We start from the raw sequence: 16,122 nt of genomic DNA, 5'->3' as shown, positions 1-16,122 counted from the left end.
CGCTAGTTGCGCGTCGCGTACCACGTGAGCACATGGCGGGAGTACTGCCTACGTTTCAACATTAATACGCAAAAATAAGTTAATTGTGAAGCTCATTCGCACTTACAAAATCAATTATCGTGTTGTCTAGTGAAACACTATGAGTTTTGGGATTGGATAAATCGAGTGGTGAAAAATCTCATAAAAGTTCATATTCTTCATCCCAACATGAAATGTTTAAGTGCTGAGTAGAATTTGTAGCGGAATCCGTCGTACGGAATACTCATAAAAACTACTAAACTTGAATATGTCATAGACAATGAAAAAACCTATTTAATTTCATAAATTGATTATTTCATAATTTTCATACAATTTTTGATTTAAAATGTTTCAATATGTCCTGATAAAATCATTTATAGGATTATTTTTCTGACATAATTTCATTGGCTTTTGTTTTCATTTCGATCATAAAATCCCATTGAAGTTTTGTTCTTATCCTATCTGATAGAAATATTGCAAGTATTATCTTATAAACCTTTAGAATTATACAACACTTATACTTTCTTATAAACTGTCGTATGAGAAAATTTTCACGTCCCTCAACCACTTTTGTTGAATCGTTTATTCTCTTAAATAAAAAGTTACATTTTTATGAGAATGCATCACTTCTTTTCAACAGCTACAAGAGCCAACTGATGCATTACTTACTGTGTTAAATAAACTGTAATCGATTTATGTGAAGTACGAATCTCACTTGGAATGATTGGAAAGATACTTTACGCCAGCTTTGAATAGTTGAACCAAAGTCGGCATCTCAAATAGTTTGCGTTGACCGAAGATATAAGTATAGCCAGGTACACGTACTGTCATCGGTGAACGTAGTGTGCTACCTGGTAAATTCAACTACGACTGTCTTTAGGGGTGAAGGGATCAAGGTGCCTCCTTTGACCGCTATGCGGCGCAGCGACGTATTGCTCTCACTATGAAAGTTTTATGTTCATAAAGTTAAGTACTGTTGTGACTAAGGTTATGGCATCGCTTCTCGGCTCATTGAGCTAAGATCAAAGTGTAGTATCTGTTCTTATCAGCTTAATATCTGATACGCTTCCCATTGGGAGCCAGAATATTAAACTGGTTTTTGGAGACTGGCGGAGTGTCTGGGGCTTGCTCCGGCTCTGCCGTGGGTCGACCCTACTTTGCAGTACCGTGGGGAACGGCCTATTTTGACTTTTTACAAACGCAAAAATCGGCTCGACAAGACGAGTAAATGAGAAAATAGTAGCCCGAATTCATCAACATCCTATGAATTAACTGCTGTCTTCATCAAATATAACAAAGACGAACAAACAAGCCGACAAAGCAGTTTTTTGCGATACTTTCAATCACCGTGAAAGGGGAGAGCCCGTTGGTCTGATAGCTTCCACGTTGATTTCAATAACGGCCGAGTGAACAATCTTAGACCGATAGGGCTTGGCATCAGATGAAGAAGTTTGAAAGCAAAATTGGAAAAAAAAAAATCTGAAAAATCATAAATGTACTGATCTTCAAAAAACTAACTACTTTGACTGGAAAAATCATAATCGTTTATCTAGAAAAAGTATTAAGGAAGAGAAAGTTATGCCTATCGGTAAAATATTGAAAATCGATTCATTTTCGGTAGAATTGGAAATTTAAATCAAAGGGTTATAACAAATTTTGACGCCCCTTATTTCGATGTAAAATACTGTTGGTTTTGTGTCATCCATTTCATCGAACTGTTTCCGAGAACATCGCGGAAGTTTATCGGGCAGCCGACGGACTCTTCCCTTTCACGGTGATTGAAAGTATCACAGAGACTTGTTGTTCCAAAGTGTTTTTTTCCGTCGCCTTGAATTTATTTTTTATCCTGTAAAATTTAGTCCGACTATGGTGCGTATGCTAGTGCGAAACAGTTCAAGGCAGTTGGAATAAGATGTGTAATCTTAGTTATCACTGCTCGTATTGACGAAGCAACTTTTGTGTTTGATTTAGTCAAAATAGGCCGTTCCCCACGGTACTGCAAAGTAGGGTCGACCCGCGGCAGAGCCGGAGCAAGCCCCAGACGCTCCGCCAGTTTCCAAAAACCAGTTTAATATTCTGGCTTCCCAATGGGAAGCGTATCAGATATTAAGCTGATAAGAACAGATACTACACTTTGATCTTAGCTCAATGAGCCGAGAAGCGATGCCGTAACCTTTAGTCACAACAGTATTTAACTTTGTGAACATAAAACTTTCATCGCGAGAGCAATACGTCGTTGCGCTGCATAGCGGTCAAAGGAGGCACCTTGATCCCTTCACCCCTAAAGACAGTCGTAGTTGAATTTACCAGGTAGCACACTACGTTCACCGATGACAGTACCTGTACCTGGCTATACTTATATCTTCGGTTAACGCACACTATTTGAGATGCAGACTTTCGTTGAACTATTCAAAGCCGGTGTAAAGTATCTTTTCAATCATTCCAAGTGAGATTCGTTCTTCACATAAATCGATTACAGCGATTTAACACAGTAAGTAATGTATCAGTTGGCTCTTGTAGTAGTGTCAATCAAAGATCTACATAAAAGCGAAGATTGAAAAAAGAACGAAACAGAAAAAAAAAGATTGGGCATATCCCAGGAAACAAAAGTTTTATCATCACAAAAATGTTTCCCTCCTGAAGTGTTACACGGATGAAAAATTTGACCATAACCTTTCGGCCGTAACTTTCGCATAAATTATTTTTCAAATCACTGAATAATCATATCACTGAATTCGGCGCATACAAATACATTTGGATATATATGTTATTTCGAGGACATTACAAAAATAAAAATATAAAAGAAACATTTCGACTAAACAAAATGTTCAAAAAGAATAACCTGAACGGGGGTAATTATGGCGCAAAGATTCCAAGATACGAAGAGCTAGCGATACCCAGAATCAGAGTTGATAGCACCAGTAAACATGAGCCCTTCAAGGTATAATAAATACAGAAAATCGAATTAATATGCCCCGTGAAAAAAAAACTATGCGTAGTCAGACGTACACGATCAGCGTAACAAATCATACGACTTATCAGGTCGTAAATGTGTACAGGTAAAGAGAGGAGCGTTGTCCTATCAAATCACCGAGTCGATGAACAAACTTGCCCAGCCACGACGCTTGTACTCGGCTAAATCGATTGAAAATGAAACAGGACAAAAACCGCGAAAGCCATTAGGAACTTGAATCCAGAAAAAGGTATAAATATCGATATTAGTGCAAGACGAGTCGTCGATTGAATCGATCGTTTTAGATATAGGAATTTGGTTAAAAAGATTGGGGATGGAGGTTTCGGTCGAAGAAAAATTAAACTTTAATAATAATTCATGTTGATTATTGGAAAAATTAAACTTTAACTTTTATAATGATTGACGTTGATTATTTGCTTATTAAATATGCAGCAAATGACCAGATGAGGGATATGATGAAAACCCCATTACTCGCTAGACGTGGTAAAATTTCGAAAAATATAAACATAACACATTTGTTAAACGCAGGCTTTGTCTTCCAGTCCTCATAAAGAAAAATCTATCAGAGATTTCCTGACAATATATACGCAAGTAATGCAGCAGTATAACTGCGCCTGAAGTCAAGCAATTCATCAAACCTTTCTGAAGGGTCGAGCGCCATCCTCGGTGCATTGCAGCATAAGTCAACGGTAATCCAACCTGCTGTAACTAGGAAACAAAACTCATTTTGTACATACATGATTCCATAATAAAAATTATCCGGATGGATCTTATTTGCTTCCTCATTGCCACCTATCTAAATTACCTTCAAATCTTTATCAAAACATCGATCTGTTGTTCAGTGTGGTGAACATAAGTTTCCATGTGCTCTACATAGTATGAATCAACTATAACAATAACATGTGAACTTGCTGAATTCATGTATTCAGTTTTTTGTCACCATGTCAAAATTTACCAGGCTATAATCCCTTACTCCAAAAAAAAAATTATTATAATCGCCGTAAACCAGCCAATATACCCAAAAAATTCCCGCCTTACAATAAATGCAACGAGGTCTTTACGCAAACACACTCTGCACAGGAAATTGTGTGCATAAATTTGGATTAACTGAACCTATTATTATCACCGTAACGATTTGAAAAATCCTTTGAAAATCATCGAGAAGATTCGTACATCAGATATGTCTCACATCGTGAATGTCATCAGGAATACAATGTCCAGCGATTCGACTCAAGCTTCAAGCTCAAGTTCTTCTTCCACGTACGCAATATTTCACATTTCATTCAATAAAATCATTAGATGAATTGTCAAATGATGAACCGATAAACATGCAAGTGATCTCTTTTAGTCGAAAATTACGTATTTCATTTTTTACAAATGATATCTTCTATACCTATATTGCTGTACAATGTGGTAAGTATATTTTATTGGACCTTGCAAAAACTTAAAAATTTTCAATTTATAGTGACGTTTTTCTTTACGGCGCACTCGCGGAGGCTCATACACAAAGACGTGGTAAAATGCAAATGAAACCAAACTGGAACTGTCCGAGGAAAACGATTAAAAGTGTCGATTCAATGGGCAGAATTGAAGAAGGTCTGAACTTGGAATTTAGGAAATTCCCGACGAAGAGAACTGCGCCAAAGGCAACTACATGATAGATATTAAACGTGTTAAATATCACGTCACGCCGGGTTTGCATTGTGTAAAATATACAATTGGATGTTTTTATTGTCCATAGAAATACAAGAAGAAAACGACTGAACGTGTGAAACGTTACAAACGCCTTCTCGAACTCGCAAAACCGAAATCAATCGCATCTCAGGATCGCCGAAATTCTAGTACTTCTTTAAAGGTAAGCCGAAGACTATAACCTTAATTACAATCTTATAACCTAGCAAGTAGCAAAATGACTTTAATTGCCTTTTTCTTTAAATTATACGGACAGCGAAATACGAGAAACGACAAACGTTTAGATTGCTATTATCTGGAATGATATTACGAAACTGCGGCTTTTTATTTAAAAAAAATGCTGTTTGTCGTTGATACGCATATCGGTCTGTGAGATGAATTCGTTAAAATTTAAGTGCCATGCCTTATCAATAATCGTATATGCATGACTGATACGAAAGTTTGTTAATTAATGCAAAACCAAACTGGTGATGGTTTTATAGATTTTGTAGACATAAGCAATCGTTGCAATTTACAGTCGGATGTGAAAAAAATTATGATCATATTGAGAGAACCTGGTGGAAAATTTCTAGACTTAATTTAAAGATTATATTTACCACCTCATGATCAAATTATATTAGAAATCATTAAATCGAAATTTACCTATGTACATAATTTAACTAAAAGCGCTTTTAATCATGTGTGAGTGCACGAAAAACTTCTGAAATAGTTTTTTCCTATTTAAGTTCGCTGACTTTTGTTTTACCCTCTGCAGCGGATAAAAAAATCACGTTTCAAAAACCGTAGTCCTCTCAAGCTGTTTAATTCGGTAAAAGCTTTGGATGCAACTGAATATATGAAGTGTGAAACTCTCCCAACGAAGAAGTCAGTGCTGGGATACAAGATAAGCGAACGTACTGCCAGACTGGCGGAGCCGAGAGTACGTTTCGAAATGGGAATCCGATCACCAGGAACAGTGCAAGAATCAGCGTTATTCGCCACAGGTTCGATTTCGATATTTGAAACATTATTGAAAGACATGTTTGTAATAAGATGTTCTTAAGATCAAGATAGCTGCTAGGTATTATACTTTTGACTTTTATTTGAATTTGAGAACAGCATTAATTTTTTACGTCCATGATTGGAACAAAAATGTTTTGCAGCTGTCCCATTTCGCTAGATAACTGTAATTCATACGGATTTAAAGTTAGAAATACTTAAAAGTTTAAACCCACCGTTATCACGACTCTCTGTACTTTCATAATACTTATCTTAATACAGCATCGAAAAGACTCGTCGAGCTTGCGACGCCAAAGAATAGTACGCAGCGAACAAACCTACCGCAAGAAAAAAGTCCAGAAATAATATCTAATTCCGGCGTTAGTCGAAATGCTTTACGAGCCACCTGCACCCCAAGGATCTCGAAACTCTCGGCACCTAAATGCTCCAAATCGCCAACTAATGACAATGAAAATACGAAAGCCAATCATGGTGATACTACTGCCGTTCCAATAAAACCTTCGCCGGCCAAAGAAGCTTCCGAAAAACAGGGATACAAAAAACGCTTCGTGCTTCACGGGGAAACGAAATGAACAGTTGCTGGTTTCGAGAGAATTTTCGAAGAATTCGAATGCACCACATATCGATACCTAATAATCGGAAGAAAAGCTCGCGTCAGACAGACAACTTCTGTCCACCGGTATTTGTAAGTAAACATGTTCGATTGTTACACTATCATTACAGGAACGATTTCTCTATCAATAATTTATAAATAATACGTTTAGAAACCAACTTCTACGACGATTTCGGAAACGGCCGAGTGAAAAATCTTAAACTGATAGGGATTGGCGGTCCGATGAAGAAGTTTCGGATAAAAAATTAGGAAAAATTAAAAAAAAATTGAAAATGTACTAATTTTCAAAAAATTAAATACTTTGAATGGAAAACCATAATCGTTTATTTAGAAAAAGTGATAAGAAGGAATACGTTGTGCCTGTCGCTAAAGGATTAAAAATCGATTTATTTTCGGTGGACCCGGAAGTTCAAATTAAATGGGTCATGACAAATTTTCACGCCCCTTATTTCGTTGTAAAATGCTGTTAGTTTCATTAGGTCATTCATTACATCGAACTGTTTCCGAGGCGGAACGGTTTGACGGACTGTTCACTTTCAAGTTAATTGAAAGTATAGCAGCAACTTGTTTTTCCAGCTTATTAAATTTTCCGTCGCCTAGAATTTGATCCAACTATTGGTGTGTTCGATACTGCACGACAAAGTCGAGGAATAAAGATTGGGAATTGCTAGGTTTTAGTTTTAATACACGTATCGACGATACGATATTAAGTTTGAATCAGTTAAAATAGGCCGTTCCCTACGGTACTGCAAAGTAGGGTCGACCCACGGCAGAGCCGGAGCAAGCCCCAGACGCTCCGCCAGTTTCCAAAAACCAGTTTAATATTCTGGCTTCCCTATGGGAAGCGTATCAGATATTAAGCTGATAAGAACAGATACTACACTTTGATCTTAGCTCAATGAGCCGAGAAGCGATACCGTAACGATGTGTTAGTACAGTATTTAAGTTTGTGAACACAAAACTTTCATCGCGAGAGCAATACGTCGCTGCGCTGCATAGCGGTCAAAGGAGGAACCCCGATCCCTTCACCCCTAAAGACTCTCATGGTTGAATTTACCAGGTAGCACACTACGTTGACCGCAGACAACTTCTGTTCGCCGATATTTGGAAGTACACATGATTGATTATTACACTGTATGGCACATGGCCTATAAGGCTTATTCCTAATGGTGAAAAAAAAAAAAATTATTCCACTCTTATTACAGAAACTGTTTCTCTATTAATACTTTACAGAAGATAAAGTCGGAAAGTTGATCCAAGTTTTCTCGTTGTGATTTACGGTCAATGATTTTTCTGTTTGTTTCAGGAAGAACATCACCAAAGACAAAAATTACTGGCATCAGGTTCAAGATAGTAAAAATAATAGTTTTTTGTCCTCTATTTTATACTTGTTGTATCAATTAAAACCTATTCCGTTCTTTGATTTTAATTGTCGAACTGTTTTTATATACATTTACATTATAAATAACTAATGCTTTTAATTATGAGTAAAATCTTCAACAATGTATCTTGCTAGTATTCCTAGTTTATCAAAGCTCACAACAACTATAAGATCAATTTTCTGGATTGACCTGGATGTAAAAGAATGTTAAAAGTTCTGGAATATTTTTCAATTTGAACAAATACTTTTGTCGAATGTTTGATTTAGCTTTCCTGTACCTAAATTTAGTTCCTGAAAGTTGGTTTCTAACGTGTTTTTTGATTAATTAAAACAATTTATACGGACGCTAATATCCACTATTTTTTGTCCTGTAAAAATCGCAATTATAACTAAGTCTAACGCTGAAATATTAAAAAAAAAATATAGGTATCAATCGGTAAATTGTATGAATACAGGAAAATAAGACTTGCGACAGTGGAAAATTTAAAAATAGGCTTATTTTTATTATTTTCATATACATGAAAAAATGGAGATTTATACTACAATATATTTATTCAAGGCACTAAAGATATATCCTTATGCATCATACTGGTGATCGTATATAAAAAAAATCGATTAAAATCAGTTGAAAAAAGTTACACATATAAATCTATATTTGTATAATTGTACATGCATAATAAATAGCTCTTACACTATGTACAAAAATTGGACGGATTCGATTATATTGCATAGACGAGCAATTATAGTTATAATATATCGTTTACATTACATTCAAACGGTTTTGTTCCAACTCACCGTATGGTTATTCAATTTCTAACATGTCATATATTGATTTTCATTGCTAATAATAAACATTAAGTAGATTTATAATCATTGATGAGTTATTTGTTAGTTTATTTTTATACTCTGCGAGATAAAATTTATAATAGACAGAAAATAAAACGTGCAGCAGACGCTCAAAAACGTCACTAATCCCTGGTGTCGTGGTTGTTGATAAAACTTTTCTTATTGAATAATTTGAACACTTGCTTATACATATATATATTATACATACACGTAAGTGTGAGCTACCATTTCAGACTTCATTTTACAAAACTTAGTTTCACCCAAAGAGTACAATTGCTTTCATGTAAATCGCCCACTTGAAAAAAAAATTATTTCGACATTACTGAGAAATGTATTATAATAAGAGGGTTTGGATTCTTTTCATTCGTCCTCAAAAACACACAGATTTAGTTTAGAAAAACAAAAACTTTTCAAAATTTTAAAGCAACAGTTAATAATTATTTCTAGCCTATAAATCAAAAGCTGCTCATACTTCACGTAAGACTTGGAAGAAAAAAATGTACGCGTAAAAAAACACGTTGAAAAAGTGACGTATTTTCAATTTCTTTGTTTCCCTGAATTAGGTGTTTTAGTAGCAAAAAAGTAGAACTATTTCTAGATAATCTAATGTACCATGCAAATCTTGAATAATGACAAATGTGGACGGTTCTTGGGAACTTCAATTCGGCCTAAGTATAATGTTGAGTAAGATTAAAAATCAAAATGTATAGTGCGAAATAGTGTTACCCTAATGTATATACCGTATTATGCTTGCTACAAGTAGATTGTTAATCATATTTTTTTAATGATTTAAAAAATTCGTAACTGAATTATGCTCGAGTACAATTTTCAAAAGTTGCTTGTAAATAATTGAACGAGTTATTCAGATTAAACTAACTGTTAACTCTGCCAAATTCTCTGATCTGTCCAGGTTTTTTAGTCTAAAAATTCATTTTCTCCAGACGATTTTAGCATAATCATTCAAATACATTATGCAACAAACTTTGTACTCGAAATAGAATTCGCTCACGATTACTATTTCCATTTTTCTTACAAGTACAATCAGAATTTTATGTAAAAAAATGATAAAACAAAAAAAATTTAGTACAATGTAATGTCCATGAAATAACTTTGTCACGATAGTAGAGCTACAGTTTCAAAAATATCAGGAATGCGTAACAAATTTCAGGTTTGTAATAGAATTCACTGACTTCTCCAGTAACTCAAAAATTTTGATAGTTGCTATGGTTTTTGTGATAATTCCTGGAACTATGAATGAAAGGTCGTGACTCTGGCTTTATCTACTTCAAACAGTAAAAAGTATAATTGTAAATGAGATTCATTTGCACTAATTGACGTGTACTCAGTCTTCGAATGTAATTTTGAAATCGACTCGGAGATTCGTAATATATGTGTCATTCGCACGATACGGTACAGGTAAAAAAAAATGAGGTAAACACTAGCTAATGGTAAGACGTTTTTGATTCTAGCTGCCTAGTAGTACAGCCAAAAGTCCCATAGCGAATGATCCAATGATAGTATACTGAATAGCAGCAGCTCCAGCATTACAGTCAGTAATTCTCCTAGCCCTCATAAAATCGGGCCCCACATACGCGCTAAACTGTCTCTTCTCAGGTGGGATAACGACAAGCTGTTGAGCAGCATCTTGGAAAATTAGATCACTATAAGGTGGCGTGCTGTAGAACATGCTGAAACTGAACTCGTCGGGATCTTTCCTGCCATAATATTGCTGCGCATAAACAAATAGATTGATATAAGCGTTGAGTTGGGTTTCATTATACCCGTAATATCCGCCTCGTGTTACGATTGCATTGGCGGCAACCTTTCCGAGGTTACATTCCATGTATTTTCCTGTAGGTCGTCGCGTTCCGTCTGGACACAACAGCTCGAAATCTTTGGTGAACGTGTTTCGAGCCCAAGTGGATCTTCGCTTACCGTCGGTATTTTCGGCGACTGTTGTATGTTTGACAAAAGCAACATTGCCTCCACCTTCGACTAAACACCTGAAAGCACCGGTGTATCCAAAATAATCTTCAGAAGCATCTCGGCGGCAGTATCTGTAGCTCGCTCCATGGCACAAGTCACACATATTGTCGTACGGCACTCCGGTATTATATTCGGTGCTCAGAGCACCGGGTATACAGGATTTAGTGAAGTATTCTGCAGCTGCGCGCACCGAATCACATCCATAGCCCCTGATCCATCCGTTTGAAATCAAGTAAGCCAAGGGATAGACCCAGCCTGCTGCAGTGTTTATTCCAGGATGACAAGTGTACTTATTTTTCAAGTATGTCAAATCCGTGGTCGGGTCCTCTTCCTTGGCTACAGCCACAACGTAGTAGTCAGGACTGCCCAGATTATAGACTTCGGAGATGAACGGTATGAGTCCATATCGCAGACCCGCCGTGTAAACGTCGCTAGCATCTAACTCCGTCACGTCGGCATCTCTGGTAAAAAAAGAAATTTGAAGAATATCATGCTCAGTTATATTTATCATCAAATTTTTTTACTTTTCGTTGGCATTATGTCTTCATCACACGTGAGATTTTAAGTAGATAATAGTGATGTTCTCTATTGTCGACTTAATATAGTATTAAATTGAAATATCACCAACTTTGTTTTGAAAATCGATTGATAATTATAAAATTCATTTTCTCGTTACTTTAGGTTGATATTAAATTGGATGATCTCCAAGATTTACTCACCCATTTTGTATAGCCTGCATGCAATGTATCTGACTGTGACCCTTATAGCAGACCATTTCTGGTTTCAACAACTGTGCCTTCAATGCGATCTGAAATCAAAGTTTTTTATAATTATGAAAAATGATCGTTGCTACTAATGTCACATAAGATAATAGAATTCATCAATATTTACCCTCATTTTAATACACTTTTCCATTTCAGGCTCGGAAGTTACGCACAAAGTCATTCTGTTCACTGGGCAATGTCTAACAGCCAAAATAGCATTCAGGGATCGTCCAAGATATTGTGGATAGTTTTGGTCCTTTTCAGCTAACAAATGAAACTCTCTGGTTGAATCCTGATAAAATATAATCATTGTTAGGACAAATAATGGTGGCATGCAATTTGAAGTAAATAGACTTTTCAGACAATAAAGTTCAAATTGACAATTACCGAAAATAATAAATTATGATGTTCTCCATATCTCGGAGATGATTCGAACAAGTCAAAATTCTCCAGAGGAAGTATGTCAGCTATATTGGGATTTTCCACATAGCCTGGACTTTGTCGGTCCGAAGGATACAGTCCGTTATTGTTTCCTTGCTCAAAATTGTTTTCCGATCCGTTACGATAATAAAAATTTCTGTTACCAGAAAAGTTATTGTTATAATTACGATCGTCAGATCTATCATAGCCTTGTCGGTTGTCAAAACTAGGTCTATTCTCATAACCATCTCGATTTCCGAAACGATTGTCGTTCGTGAATGAGGAATTGGAATTTGCAGATGAGTTGGAAAATTCCTGACTAGCTGTTATAAGAAATCTCTGATACAGTTTGCGCATGTTCACATCTGTCGCAGATGAGGTAACAATCGCTCGCGATGGTACGCTGCCCCAATTACAATTACGAAAATCGTCAACTGGCCTACGACTTCCATCAGTGCATAGCAGCTCAAATTGATCCTTGCTAGGTGAATCTATGAAACAATTAATTAATGAACACTTCATATTCAATATTTTGATAAGGTGACGCTATAATAATTGTCAAGAATGTTGTAACACTTGAATTTCGAAGTTACCAAACTTTTGTGTATTGATACTTGGACTTACTCAAATCAAGAGTATTCGAGGTCATCTCTTGCACTGTTGTATCAACAAGGAATGCTATGTCGCCAGCTTCAAGTAAGCATTTGAAAGCACCTTCGTATCCAGCATATGGGTCTGCGTTCGTACATTTTCCACCTGGTACTTTACCTATACAGAGCTTACACAATTGATCGGAATTGTCACCTGAAAAATGATAAAGGTAATTAAATTTTCTTCAATATTCATCAAAAATATATATTCCTATATACAAGAAATATGAATGATTTGATAGTAACATTTATACTACCAAAATAATATTCTTTTTAATATTATAATCAGTTATCAGTGCTTATCTTATTACAAGAATCATTGCTACTCACCTAACGGATTATATTTGTCAATCAATGCATTAACAGCACAGCTTGGACCAAAGTAATTTATCGTTGATTTCACATGGTTGTTGCAGTCAATCACTTCCATTCCACCTTGCTCCATTAACTGAAAGTACAAATTATAATAGTTTACTTATATTTTGTTTTGTCAGCATACATGAAATCACCACCGAGAGAAATTTCTAGTTGCCATGGCTACACAGTCTTTACCTATTTTAGTTTTCTACCGTAACTGGAAAATATAAATCTGGGCACAAAATAAAAATCACTTCCGTAACTGCAACCAGAAAGTCTTTTAATTCCAAATGAATTTGAACGATTATCATAATGAGACCCGTCAATGAGTCGATGAGACAAATGTTCTCAAGTAATTACAATATAAATGACAATAACTAATTACAGAGATGAATGGTACCAATCAGGTTACATATTAACTGACTAGGAACAAAGACTTTTGTTTTTGTGCGTCATAAGCTGGTGAAACAAATCATGGCGTACCGTGTGTATCGGGATGACCCAGCCAGCTTGAGTTCCTACTCCTGCAAAACAGGCCTTTTTACCTCTGAGATCCCTAAGGGAGAGAACATCAGACAGTCCGCCTTTCTTTATTACCGCTACTGCGGACTGACTAGTTAATCCGGTAACAAGTTTTTCTTGCATAATTGGCAGAAGACTGTGGTATCTTCCAGCGATGAATACCTCCCCAGGATCCAATGTGGTCAAGTGTGCTTTTTCTTCGTCTAACATGGTCATGCAGGCCTCTTCGTTGAATGCTTGTTTGCATGCTAAAGATATATCCCTGAACGTAAAGCTTGATATTTTCTGGTCCACCGCTTTGGAGAACGCTTCGCACTTTCGCTGTTCAGCATCCGATACCGTGCACCACACGATGGTGTTGTTAATCAATAGACCTGCAAGTACAGGTAATGAGGCGTATTTAGTATACCTTGTATCCAAAAATATCACAATTAAAGAATCATTATACAAACATTAAAATTTTCAACAAATGAATTAGGTTCATTCATCTTAATGTGATTGATCCAATTTTACCTCAACACAGAGAAAAAATTGGAAATTGTAAAGTTTGGTGGAGAGGGCTTAGTTGTTAGCAATGTGAAGTAAATTACATTCGTGCCAAAATTATCTAATTCAAATGCTTCAGGAACAAACCGAGCAGATCTTTGAACAATGATCGTCAAGAACTAACCTTATTCAGTCAATGCAAATTTACAGGTTTTCAATTATTATCTATACAGAAGGGATATTGTTGCAACCAAATTTAGTTTCATTAATTTCAGTTAAAGCTGACGACGTTTTTTTTTACTTCTTGAATTGCAATAATTTTTTGACTTGTCCACCTGACAAATCCTCGTGATACAGAACAAAACCAAATACTATAATTACAAACAAAATTTGACATAAAAAATGACAGCAACCAGCGCACAAAAACAGTAGATATGATGAAATAATGAAAAACAGAAAAGAAAACAACAGGCTTACAACTTTTTTTTATATATTTCATAATTTTATCTCATCATTCATACAAATTTTCTAAATATCAATGAGAAGTTGAAAATTACTTTATTCATGATTCTGGAACAGAGAATGAGTCACGCGTGACTGAACATGCGTACGATACATACGGCGAGAGTGTTAAACCACGCCCCATAGGCATAATTTCTAATACGGCTGTGTTGATTGTGATGATGTAGCTTTAAGAAAATAAGGGAGCGAGGTTTATTTTCATCTGAAATTTTATAAATCGCCTAGATCGATCGGAATCTATCATCATATTAACGGTGTGTAATGATATAATGTTAAAATCGGTCACGATGTATTGAGTAGCATCCGCCATTGACACAAAACGAGAAACAAAACAATAACGATATCAAACATTAATTGCAAAGTATTAATTGTTGCAAATATTTTTGCGCACAGGTAAAATTCTAATTGTTCAAACGAGCCTGACTAAAGGTGAGATTCATCCCTGCTCGATGATTATGGATCAATTTACTACTATGAATCGATTAAAAAGTAACGGTTTCGCAATCATCCAGTGTTTGATTGACTGTTACCGATGCTTTTGTTATTAGTAATCGACGTTGGAGTGTATTAAACAAGAAGACTGTTATATCAATTAGCCATGCATGAGATTATTCGTATCGGTTTATCTGATACGAATCTTCCTGATCTATAAATTAACGCAACGTAAAGGATGGGCACTACATTCACTACTCTGAGATAGCGTATCAATGTTTCGATAAATATTTGGATAGAGATAATTTTGTACCATTTGCAGATTGAAATATCTGATAAACCACGAGCACACTGATTAGCAAGCACATCCTCGAACCGTAATCCATTCTTACGTTTAATTAACAACACAACATTAAAACGACACGTAACTGACAACACCCAACATCAACGACGCGCTGTACAGCGCTTTAGCTGTGGCACGCTGTCGTAGTTTATACGGATTTTCAGTTATTCGGTGATTTGCAGCCAGCCACTGTCAGGTGGCAGCAGCACCCGCAACTCCAACAAGTTGTTTTGGAAGGAGTGGAAGGACTCTACACTACAACAAGTGGCTGGTTCGAGCACTATCTAGCGACGAAATTCGAACTTTTCTGCCATAGATTGATTTGATTGGTCTACTATAGATGAGTTCCGATATTGGGTCTCGGTGCTGTCAACAATCTTTTATCTCTTTTGCGCTTCTCTGCCCTAGGGAGTTTTTAGTGCTACCAGCCAATTTCGGAACGCACCATAGAGTTGTGCTATACATACCGTGGTGTGAGGGACTGAAGTTAAGTAAGATGTGTCCAACGACGCCGAAATACCCTAGATCGGTGGTGATTAATTGTTGTGACGTTGAATCTGGGTGGGAAAAAATGTGCAAGACTTTGAGTAACTCACATCACAATTATACATGATGGCATCATCGAGCAGGTCAGCGTTCGCCAAAAAAATAATTCCCTAGCTATATAGGGATTTCTTTAGAAAATTGGTATATATCTCACTTGAGGGCTTTGACCTCGAAGAAAGAAGCGTGCGTAGAAGTTTTAGGAACACCATGTATACTCACACCTCGATACATACCTTGGCCCACGGACTTAAGGCACACCATGTATAATCACATCACGTCAGATGGACAACTTACATTTAACTGTCTAGTGCTACCATTGTTTGTAGGAAAATCGGCTCATTTCTTACAATCCTAAAATATCTCTCCTTCTATTCACTCCATACCTAAAATACTCTGAAGGTGCTCGGAGTACATTAAAATTTTATAATCGAACGTGACTTATAACTATAGCGTTCGATTTATGGTCGATTTTAAATTTTGAATTTGAATAATGTTTTAACTGGTCAATTCAAATGTGTAAAACGTTACACTATCAACGCACTATTATATCATACGTTGTAATAATTTGCCC

General features: G+C 36.1%; 2 protein-coding genes and 3 non-coding genes across 5 annotated transcripts; 2 read left to right on the top strand and 3 right to left on the bottom strand.

The window, feature by feature from the left end:
* Nucleotides 1-1,013: 1,013 nt before the first annotated feature.
* On the top strand, nucleotides 1,014-1,206 carry LOC124406419. Its single transcript, XR_006929229.1, has one exon. It is a non-coding gene; the product is annotated as a U2 spliceosomal RNA (small nuclear RNA).
* Nucleotides 1,207-1,989: 783 nt separating this feature from the next.
* Nucleotides 1,990-2,183, bottom strand: LOC124406417. Its single transcript, XR_006929227.1, has one exon. It is a non-coding gene; the product is annotated as a U2 spliceosomal RNA (small nuclear RNA).
* Nucleotides 2,184-2,842: 659 nt separating this feature from the next.
* Nucleotides 2,843-6,332, top strand: LOC124406380. Its single transcript, XM_046881779.1, has 6 exons — nucleotides 2,843-2,959; nucleotides 3,521-3,594; nucleotides 4,171-4,252; nucleotides 4,734-4,847; nucleotides 5,439-5,667; nucleotides 5,945-6,332. Exons 1-6 carry the CDS (start codon nucleotides 2,843-2,845, stop codon nucleotides 6,253-6,255), a joined length of 927 nt encoding a protein of 308 aa, XP_046737735.1. The 3' UTR covers nucleotides 6,256-6,332.
* A 685-nt stretch (nucleotides 6,333-7,017) lies between these two features.
* On the bottom strand, nucleotides 7,018-7,211 carry LOC124406416. The gene has a single exon (XR_006929226.1). It is a non-coding gene; the product is annotated as a U2 spliceosomal RNA (small nuclear RNA).
* A 2,447-nt stretch (nucleotides 7,212-9,658) lies between these two features.
* LOC124406263 (melanotransferrin) lies at nucleotides 9,659-15,159 on the bottom strand. Its single transcript, XM_046881616.1, has 8 exons — nucleotides 14,976-15,159; nucleotides 13,184-13,596; nucleotides 12,674-12,791; nucleotides 12,318-12,497; nucleotides 11,661-12,184; nucleotides 11,401-11,565; nucleotides 11,229-11,317; nucleotides 9,659-10,970 (listed from the first exon to the last, which is right to left on the bottom strand). Exons 1-8 carry the CDS (start codon nucleotides 15,046-15,048, stop codon nucleotides 9,989-9,991), a joined length of 2,544 nt encoding a protein of 847 aa, XP_046737572.1. The 5' UTR covers nucleotides 15,049-15,159; the 3' UTR covers nucleotides 9,659-9,988.
* Between the last annotated feature and the right edge of the window lie 963 nt (nucleotides 15,160-16,122).

Source organism: Diprion similis, chromosome 5 (assembly GCF_021155765.1).
Source record: "Diprion similis isolate iyDipSimi1 chromosome 5, iyDipSimi1.1, whole genome shotgun sequence".
Taxonomy (NCBI): domain Eukaryota; kingdom Metazoa; phylum Arthropoda; class Insecta; order Hymenoptera; family Diprionidae; genus Diprion; species Diprion similis.
Note: the sequence above shows the minus strand (reverse complement) of the source record. Positions and strands in the feature narration are given on the sequence as shown.